This window comes from Nicotiana tabacum, chromosome 15 (assembly GCF_000715075.1).
Source record: "Nicotiana tabacum cultivar K326 chromosome 15, ASM71507v2, whole genome shotgun sequence".
NCBI classification, from domain to species: domain Eukaryota; kingdom Viridiplantae; phylum Streptophyta; class Magnoliopsida; order Solanales; family Solanaceae; genus Nicotiana; species Nicotiana tabacum.
Genome location: NC_134094.1, coordinates 120,327,248 through 120,338,692, shown reverse-complemented (window position 1 = coordinate 120,338,692; position 11,445 = coordinate 120,327,248). Strand labels below are relative to the sequence as shown.

At 32.7% G+C, this 11,445-nt stretch overlaps 1 protein-coding gene across 1 annotated transcript; it reads left to right on the top strand.

The window, feature by feature from the left end:
* Positions 1–8,150: 8,150 nt before the first annotated feature.
* LOC107829656 (putative 2-oxoglutarate-dependent dioxygenase AOP1) lies at positions 8,151–10,930 on the top strand. Its single transcript, XM_016657116.2, has 3 exons — positions 8,151–8,627; positions 9,207–9,531; positions 10,365–10,930. Exons 1-3 carry the CDS (start codon positions 8,251–8,253, stop codon positions 10,602–10,604), a joined length of 942 nt encoding a protein of 313 aa, XP_016512602.2. The 5' UTR covers positions 8,151–8,250; the 3' UTR covers positions 10,605–10,930.
* Positions 10,931–11,445: the final 515 nt, after the last annotated feature.

Here is an 11,445-nt window from a genome sequence, read left to right as displayed (position 1 = left end):
CTGTTTCCAAAAGACCCTTGGCTCAAGAGGACAAAAAGACAAAAAGACAAAAGGCAGTGTTTGAACTTATGTTTCTTGTAATGGTCATCCTTATCCTTTCTACAAGGATTTACAAAAAAAATAAAAGCATTAGACTTTACATTATAAAAGGTAAACCCGTACATTACACATCGAACAAAACTTACCTTTGATCACGTTTAGCAAGAAGACCATCACAAACCCATTTCTTGAATTCTTGAATGACTAAAGTATGATGTGGCCCCATGATTAAATCATCTTCAAAAGGGATGTTATTTTGTCAAAAATGGGAGTCAACTTCACTGAAGTACCTGCAGTTCATGGGAGTCATAAATAGCAATATCTAATTATAGAGAACATGGTGATATAAAATATAGTTTGATAGAAGTTAATAGGATATTAATGAGAAAATCAGAGTGTATATTTGTATACAAATTTACTAACCGGCTGAGTCGAAGTTTGTCTCGTAAGGCGAAGAATTTCATCAACTTGGATGTCGAGTGTTGTGCTAAGGTAACAATGTTGAATCAGAAAGTTTAACTACAGGAAGTATCACAATTCTTGTTTCAGGAATCTGACTTGGGAGGTCCTCGTCAGCCAACTCAAATTGGGACACATGTTATCTCCAGACATTTGAATGGCATGAGGTAGAACATCAGACTATATTCTATTTGGGTCATAATATAAATTCTCATCAGTTTTGGGTGGTATCACACTCGGCACTTCTGATTCAGTAGGCCCTTAATTTCTAAAATCACCATAGATAGGAATTTTCTATGAAGCTGCCTTTAATGTGTCTCTACTTAAATTAGCATGTGGAAGTCCATCGGCATGAATGTCGATATTCAGCTTCTTTTCCATAGCCTTAATATGCACCCAATGGAATACATTAATATATTATTTATTTGAATAAAATATGTTTAGCATATTAGAATAAACATAAAGTACCAAATTCAGTGTATGTGTATGCACTTAGGTATATCTGTATTGTGGCATACATGTATATCCTTAAGTATATCACTGTATTCATATGTATCTTACTGTATTCACATGTATTATTTAACTATACTCACTAATATGAGATTGTATTCTCATGTATATGAATGTATTCTGACTTATGTATGGTGTTGTATACCTGAGTAAACTGAAGCATATTAATAGCTGATTAAAAATATGTATTCAGAAAATCATGAACACATTAATACAGAATTCAGTACTAATACATCTAAATACACAGATAAAATATGTATTATTATACTATATATATACTAAACAGTTAAAAAAATTTAACCTCTGAATTCTCCCCGACAGTTGTATCATGTTGTATGTGAATTCCCAGATTATCACATAAGTTGTCCTCGGTTGACCTTTGAATACCACCGTCGTGTCTCCAGTGTATTTCTTTCTTTGATATACCTTTTTCTGTATTCTGATTGGCTTTAATATCTTCAGTTGTCATTGATCAATGTTCGTAGAGAAGTAAACTCGCCCATCACCTAATAATTAAACAAATAATTAGAGAGGTGTTAGAATATACAGGAAAGTGAATACATATACTGTAAAGATGAATATGCATTGACAATACTTACATAATTCTTGAATGAGTTTAGATCCTGCCTCAAGATAGACAAATCATCAGATTTAGTATCAACTGACTTTTTATCACTCAATACAGTTTTCTTGATTTCAATCTTAGTAGTAGGAGAATTCTTGGCATGAGGTTTAGCAGACACATGTGGTATTGGACTCTTTGCAGTTGAGGGATCAATTAGCTATTTTTTGCGCTTTTTGTGAGGTGGTGATGATGATGGACCAACGTTTGCATCATATTTCTTCTTCGGCTGAAGAGGTGGTGTAGGACTAAAGTCATCAGAATCCTCTTCATTTTGGTCTGTATGAAGAGGACTTTGGTCTACATCAGCGCCATCCGGAGGCACCTGAATAACTACAAGCTCACTAGCGGTTGGTTGAATGTTGTTCTATTTCATCTGAAAATAGAAATACACACTTAATGTAAATCACATTTGATGTATCACTACTAATGTACTCGTTTTATGTATATGGGCAAATATGTATATACTTGTGTTCACATGTATTCTATAAAATATTTATAATAATATATTAAATATAAAAGTTGTAGTACAGTATTATGTATTCTGTTGTATTTCTTTATTTATGAAAATATGGACATAGATGTATGATGTATTCAAATATATTTTGCATTGAATTTTAATATTTTATTTATTTACAAAAACATATGTTGAATAAAATACTAGTCAATTAAATAATGATACATTACCACGTTTTCCCGGTCGTTGAACATGTCGTTCATTAAGTAAGAATAAGTTGGATGGATGTTAGTGGACTTCCAATTGAGCATACTGGGGAATCTAGTTATCAACTTAGAGTGCAATTTTGGGGTCGACCTTTGAACAGCACTCGTACAACTATACTTGCATAGCAAGAGGCATCCCAAGTATACTGTAATACTTCTTCTGGGAATCCATCTTCTTGCTAATAGATTTGAGAAGGGCATTGAATATCTCCTTACCCTATGGGTAATTACAATATCTCCCGCTCTCGACCAAGTCAAAATGTAGTCTTGGGATGGTTGTGCAGTTCTTCACAATGGATAATATAAATGTATGTATGAAATACAACACAGCTATTTTAATGGCATCTCCATCTTTGACAAAATCCCAATTCTTGTCATTAAAGCATTTCAACAAATCTATTATCTGGAAATACGCGGATAAATTACCCGACGAATAATAGATACCCACATCCCAGGCAGAGTTAGTGAGTCGTGTAATAGGCGATCATTTTGCGCGGTTCGGGGGGGCGTAGCTTGCTGGTTTTTCCATCATCCAATCCACAACAAATCGAATGAAACCTGGCGAAAAAGAAGTGAACACTTTGCTGAGGAACGAAGTTTCGTGTTTGTTTTTCTTCAAACCCCCAATCCGGAAGTCGCATCCGTCCCATCGCAAGCACCTACAATGTCATGATCACATTGGTTTACCCGAGTTTCTTTGGTAGTTTAACATACGGTCGCCCCTCCAACAAGAAAAGGTATAAATATGAAAACTTCTCTGCCATTTGGATCGGAGAATTTATGGAGCAAATACAGTCTTTGTACCGCCAAAGTATGTTTCCACACTCCTGTTAGGCCTCTTTGTGTTAAACTTAAAATCGTCAGCGTCACTAACACAATTGAGACCAGTAACTACCGTAAACTCCCTGAGTAAAAAGCACAATATTGTACTATTTATATGTATTAAAAATGAGTCAATAGAACTTTCTTCCAGCTCCAGAACCATGAAGCACCTGAACAACTGATGTTGACCCTCACAGTGCTTCATACCGAGGAATCCTCCAAAACAGGTAGTACAAAATAGTTTGTACTGCTCTGGACTAAGCTTTTCTTTGAGGTCTGCGATTATGTCGGTGTTGGTGTAGGAACTGATATGCGGCGATAAAATAGGCGGGTGTTTAACAAAGAATTTTATTTTCTGCATACAAACACAACAAAAAAGATAAATATATGCTTGAAAATACAGATGAATACGGTTAGGTTGATACATTACCTTAATTATTTTAAATGTAGGTTGTTTATGGGTTCAAAACATTATAAATATATGTATATATGAAAAATATTATTTTCGTTGCATACAAAATACGGTACATACAAAACAGTGAATACATGAATACATAAATCATTCATGAATACACCAAAATACACTAATAATTATAAAAAAATAACTGTGAGTTATGACAATAATGATAAAACTGTTGGTGTATTTAAAATTGTTATAATTCAACTCATATATATATATATATATATATATATATATATATATATATATATATATATATATATATATATATATATATCAATGTATAGCAAGAGAAAATCACTGTACAAACTAAAAATTAATGTATGCGGACTCAAATACATATAAATGCATCGACAATTAACTTGTCCTTCAGTGTTTCCGAGCTAGTTCCTTTAGCGAACTCTTTTCTCTTGCTCCCAGAAGCAATATCGATAAGTTTTCTTCTCTTTTTCACATCAGAAAGTGTTGATTTTTTTGAAGATTTCTCATCTTGACCTTGTTTCATAGGGTCGTTGCGTATTTGTTTTCGCCTTTCGGCTTCAATGGTTGGTGATGAACCTGCAAATACAGGTTCCTCTTGAGTGATTTGCAAATCGAAAGATGGCCCATCAAAATTGAGTGCTTTAGGGGGTATACCTCGTGTAACCCTCGTCGGAGTTGTTGAATCAGCCATTGAAGAGAAAATTTGAAGTTTTCTGCCGAAAACCTAACAATGGTGAAGATTAAAAAAAAAGTGAAGAGAAAAAGAAGAAGCTTGAACCGGGCAAAAACCCAAAAACTTTAACACTTACCACGAATTTTTGGAGCAAAAACGTTGAAAGTGAGAGAGAGAAAATTATTGTGAAAGAATCGTGCTTCAAGAATCAGCACAAAATCTTGCAGTGAGAGAGAGAGATCGCGGAGAGAGAAAGAAGAAATATTTTGCTGTGATTTTGGGAGAGAATAACTGAAAGAATGAGAGAGAAAACGGTACATAGCGTATTTAATGCCTTAACAGTAGTGTATACCATAAATACCTATTTTGCTATTAAAAAATAAAAGGTAGTTATAGAAAATAATATTTTAAAAGAGTTTTGATTTATAATAAATAGGGTAAAAACGAGGTAAAATTTCCAAACTTTTAATTAGTTTGTGTAAAATAAATTCATTTTTGTGATTTGAGATCTGATTTCGGGTCCATACCCAAGTGACGTGTAATACAACCACTCCAAAATGGGTCCTAGCTATTTAAAAGAGCTTAAATCCTTTCACAATGAAATTAAATTATTATCAGCTGATACATCAATTGTTATCAGGTCCCCGAGCTTGAAACAGACGAACCAACAAAAAAAATTAAAGGAATGATTAAATCAATTAGCTTAGAGTGATATGACAATTTGGACTAATTCAATATAAATTTATAGTACAAATTAAATGTGAAATATACTATATATCTCTAGTTTGTCCTTGACAAATTATAATATATGCATGCATAAGCCTCTAAAGCATGGACCACTTGGGAAGCTAAAGGATATTATAATTTAATTTATATTTTGGTAATGTTGCTTCGTCGTATTTAAAGAATATTCCATTTCGAAAATTCCAAGTCTTGAAAACACGTACCGCCAAATTGTCACAAGACGTTGTCCATGCAAATAACAAAGAAAAAGGGAAATAAAAGATAAAACCCAAAAAAAAAAGTGTTTCAAGGGGGTATTATGATTTCACTTTTGTTGTGAAGCTGTAGTACAATGAAAATAAATTAACATGCATACTTAATCCCAAATTTAATTGTCCACCCTAGTTAATTTCTCTTTAAATCATCTTAAGATAAAGTTCATGCATTTTACTAAAGAAGAAAAAATTTCAAACCTAATATATTGCACAGCATGTGTTACAGGAGATTCGGTTTTATTCTTCTCCATACAAAATTTTATCTATTCTGTTTTCGCAGAACAAAAGAGGTTAATCCAAAATAATACTCTATTAGCTGAATATTCACTTTTCCAGATATATCTTTATTAAACGTATGAGTAGGGTGGGCATAGTTTGGGCAAACCCGAAATCCAAACCCAAACAGAATTTTCTGAATTTTTTGTTTGGATTTTCTGATTACGGATTGGATTTCGAATTTAATTTTTAAATTTTTTGGATTTCTGATTGGACGTTGGATTTGGTACTTCAGAATTGTGGATATCCGAAAATTCAAAATTTTTATATCTTATATTTAGTCCATTATCCATATGCCAATAGTAATATGTCCAATACGCTACCCATTAGATATTATCACATATATTCAATACTAGTTACTAAGTTAATGTGAGAATACTTTCTATTTGGATATAGTTTTACTATTGCTACTTCTAATCGGCCTTATTAATATCTTTATTATATTTTCTTGATAATGAATTTATTATTTGAATATTTTATTTGCATGATTGTAGTGAGAATGAGTAACTTTTTAGGTAATTTAACATGAATACTTTATTTGGATGTTTATTTTTATAAGAATAAGAAACGTCCAAAACTTATAGGCTCAAAACCGAAAATTCGAAATATTCAAACCGATTAATTCAAAACCGAACTTAAAAAATTCGATCCAATCCGAGCTTATTTGGATTGAATTTGGATTGTTATTTATTTAATCCGAAAATCGAATATCCAAACCGAAATTTTCATATTCAATCTAAACTACCCGAACGCCCACCCCTACATATGAGGTTACACAAATTATTTAATTTGGATGGCCAAGGGTTGAGATGGATAGGATCGATCCCCCCATTCTTAATTAGAGGTCTCGGGTTCAAGTTCTTGAAATGAAAAAAGTGAAAATTACGTGACACATCAAATATTTACATTGTATTTACCGTTCTTGGCTATACTTTAAGCAAATTTACCATTCATAGCTATATTTGAATTTTATAGCAAATCCATGAAACAAATGATTTATTGTTTTGAACTGAAACAAGAGAGCAATAAGCTCTCGTAGCTTAGTTGGTTAGAGCGCTGGCTTAGTTAGCGGAGGTCCTGAGTTCGACTATCAACAAGAACCTTTTATTTTTCTGTAGTTTTGTATTTCACCTTAGTTGTATTCATTTGCGCGAACGAATACAGTCGATACAAGTTGTATCCTTTGTATACACTCTTATATTTCGCCTTGGTTAAAGTTGATACATGTCGTATTCGTCGCACGAATAAATATAATTACGTCCCGAATACAGTTAATACAGGTTGTATTCTTTGCGCGAACGAATACAGTTGACACAAGTTGTATTCGTTGTGCATTTGAATACAAGTGATACAAGTTAGTAACAATTAAATAGTAGATACGAATGGTAATTAAGCAAACTATAGTTATTAGGTTCTAAACTATAGTGATTTATGAAAATTCCTCATGAAAGAATTCATGTATGAAGTTTTCCCGTATAATGGCCCTTATGCAGAGGCGGAGCTAGAAGCCCATATGTGAGTTCAGCCGAACTCAATAATATTTGCTCAAATAATGTAATTTTGTTAAAAATTTTATTATGTATGTACAAATATTAAATTTAGAACACAATTGTTAACACTTAAAATCATCGTTTTAACATTTAGGATGTATAGAATTAAAATTCTAGCTCTGCCTCTGACCAATAGCGTAGCCACCCCAAGGGTGGTCAAGCGCACACCCTTCGCCGAAAATTTATAATGTATATATAAGTTAAATACTACTTTTTATGTTATATATTATTGTTTGAACACCCTTAACACAATTGAATGAGGCAGTCCAGCGACACAGGGTGTTCAAAATGATGTGTTGTTCACAGGTTCAAAGTTTTGCCCATTTTGTTTGTCAAAATTAAATGGAGACCACCATGTGTGGTCTATTTGATTCTCTTGCAATCCAAAGAATTTTCTAATAAAATAACTCTTAAAATTTAAAATTTGTGTAGAAACTAACAACTAATAAGTAATTTTTTAACTAAAAATTATTTCTTAAAAATATTTTATAATTTAAAAGTCAAGCTCTACAAAAATTTTGGTACACCATTCATTGACAAAAAAAATATTATTGACTTGTTTAAAGTTTGAACACCCTTGGCGGAATTCATGGCTACGCCATTACCTCTAATTTTATGTGGAGGAAAATTAGATTAATTGGGGTCCTATACAGATACCAAGCACTAGGTGAGAAACCAAAAATTAAGAATATTCATTTTGTAACCAATACTTTAAGGGCTCATTTGGTACAAGGGATAAGAGATAATTAATCGCGAGATTAAATTTGATATGAGTTATTTCACATTTGATTTGGATAAAATCGCGGTATAACTAATCCCGAGATCAATTATCTCGAAATTATTTTGTTATTTTTATCCCTATGAAAGGGTAGGATAATAATCTCTGAATAACTAATCTCGAAAAAATTAATTCTAAGATAACTTATTTCCTAACCAAAATGACCCTAAAAGACAAAGTAGAGACTAGGACATCGGGGCTAAAACTTCATGAAATGACTTCACTCTTTTGTGTATATATGCGTGCTGTGGTTATAATTGTTGTTGACTCAGAAAGAGAAAGAAGCCTTAGTACAATTTCTATCCATTTTCACTTAGACAATTAAAACTTGCGACTTTACCAAGGCAAAAAAAAAATCATGGCTTCCCAAGTAGAACCAAAGCTTCCCATTATTGAGTTCACAGATGAAAACTTGAGCAGTGGCACAAGCTGTTGGATATCAACTTCCCAAGAAATCCGCCGTGCATTGGAAGAGTACGGCTGCTTTGCGGCAGTGTACAAGAAAGTGTCACCGGAGCTCCGGGAAGCCATGTTCAATCACTGTAAGGAGTTGTTCCAACTTCCTTTAGAAGTTAAACTCCAAAATACTTCTGATGTTTTGGGGTTTGGATATGGTGGGAATTTCCCTAACATGCCTCTTGCTGAATACTTTGGCATCGAAAATGGTGGAACTCTTAATTCAACCAATAATTTTGCCAAACAGATGTGGCCCAATGCCAACGTTGATAAATTTTGGTAATTATGTAGCCGGCCTTTTTACTTTTTCCAACCATATTCATTGATTATACAAAATTATACACTATAATACATAAATTATGCATATATTATACCTACACTGATTATTTTTAGTTTAAGCGGTTGAGTGAACGGTTATTTGGGTTAATTCTTCAATTATTTACTACCTCCGTTTTACTTTATACTACTAATTTATATGGCGAGTGGTATTTGACCGGAGTTAAGAAAGAAAAAAAAGCATTTTGGAATTTGGGGCATATAAAAAATATCCTTAGAGCTGATTTTGTTTAAGAATATGTTATTATGAATAGAGTTTAAGTTAGATACAATCAGGGGTCGAGCTAAAATATTATGTATTGCGAACTAAATAACTAAGACCAATCATGGATTTGAAAGAAAATTTAAAACCTACAAAATTTATTTTTACAATGGTGTAATTATAACTAATTGGTATCGACTTTGGTAACCTACAGGATGGAGTAAGCTCTTTTAGTAAATTCTTTTAATTTTCTTATAGTAAATAATTAATTACTACATTAGTAATTTTTTTGTTGGTTATGTTGTCTTTTGCTTTTGCAGTGAAGAAACGCTTTCATATTCTAAATTGATTGCTGAACTGGACGATGCGGTGATTCGAATGATGTTGGAAAGCTACAGCTTAGAGAAATATTACGAGCCTCTAAAAAATTCGTGTATGTATTTAATGAGATTCATTAAATATCGAAGCCCGAAAATGAATGAAATAAATATAGGTCATCTACCTCATAGAGATAAGTCATTTATGGGGATCATTGACACTAATCAAGTAGGAGGTTTGGAGATGCAAACAAGAGATGGAAATTGGATTACTTTCAATCCCTCCTCTTATAAGACTGTCGTATTCATAGCTGGTGAGCCTTTCACGGTAAGAAATTTACTTTACTTATGTCCAGGGTATGTTTGGTTTGGTATAACAAAAGTCATTTTTAAAATTTTAAAAAAAATAAAAAAATGTTTTTCACGTGAGTTAGGAGAACTGAGAATTCATATTATCCGACGCCAATTTGTTTGTGACTCAGTCTTAGTTGTTTAAGAGAAAATCATTTTTTGGTATGACTTAAGTCATTTTTCAAGAAAAATATTTTCCATCAAAAGTTAAAGGGGAAAAATGACTTCTCTACACGTGTGAGCAAAGTCATTTTGATTGAAACTATATTATTTGCTCAAACAGACGTAGGCATTATTCATGATTTTTGTCGCTCAAAATTTTCATCAAAACACTCTTATTTGTTTACATTAATTATTAATCTTGTCATTCGGTAGGGTGTATAAGAATAGTACTGAATATGGTGTATTAGTAATGTTGAGATTAGTAATGCTAGAATTAATTACGCTGGAATAACTTTTTATTGACTGTTTGATTTGGTGTATTAAAGGTTTTGAAATGGCAGTTCTGTGTTTACACATGCTTATCCATGTATTAAAAATTATAGTATTGCTAATGGCGATGGTTTGCTATGTATAAGAATAGTACTTAATAGAGTGTATACATAATACAAGTATTAGTTATACATAAGTTGCAAAATACCAAATAAGGAATTAATAATACTAAAGTTAATACATGTATCATTTTCCCTAATACACCCTACCAAACGACCCCTTAATGTATATACAGTAATATTTCAAAAAAATAGGTCCGTTAAGCTAAAATGGATTAAACATAGCCATCTTCTGAGTTATAAAATGTACTGATGACAGGCATGGAGTAATGGAAGGGTGTATGCTCCGATACATCGAGTGATTATGAAAGGAAGTGAAGATAAATATTCGCTTGCATTATTCTCATTTATGCGAGGGACAGTGAAAATACCAGAGGAGCTAATTGATGAAGAGAACCCACAACATTTCAAGTCATTTGATCACTTTGAATATCTGAAATACTGTGCAACAGATGGCTGGAAAGAGAAAAATCCCATCAAATCCTATTGTGGTGTTTGAACTTTAATTTAAACATGCATGCTTGAATAAAAAGGACAGTTTGGTGCACAAAGCACCTGTATTTACCCCGGTTCTGGAGAAGACTACGACCTAAGGGGTTGTGATATAGACAACATACTCTAATACAACCATTGGTGCTTAAATATTTATGATATTTCATTTTAACTTTTTCTTGTAATTTCACGTTGTTTGCTGTCTTTTATTTTCAGCTGTGTTAAACTATGTAATAATGTTAATGGGCTGGGTAGTAAAACTATAATTACTACTCTATCATGTACCAGTATCAAATACGGGAGTAAAATAATATTTTTGTGATTTGTTCGTTATTGTCCTTTTCTTTTCAGCTTTGTTTAGATATACATTTTAAATATATCGAATAACACTTTTTGAAGAGTACAATATCATACCCTTGAATAATGGTATATATATTATATTCCTAGCAAAGCAAAAGGCAACTCTGAACTAACATGAAGCAACAAAATTGCTTATTGAATAACTAGTTTCGGAGTGGCTCACTAGGCTGTTTAAGGTCATTTTTTAGGACGAAGTAGATGTTCAATGAATGGAGGTGGAGTACGATGATTTCGCTGTATAAAAACAAGGGTGATATTCAAAGTTGCAATAATTATAGGGGGATTAAGTTGCTTAGCCATATGATGAAAGTTTGGGAGAGGGTGGTTGAAGTGAGGGTGAGGACCAGTGTGTCCATTTTTGAGAATCAGTTCGGTTTCATGCCGGGGCATTCGATTATGAAAGTCATTCACCTTGTGAGGAGATTGGTGGAGCAGTATAGAGAGATGAAGAAGGACCTGCACATGGTGTTCATTGACCTAGAGAAAGC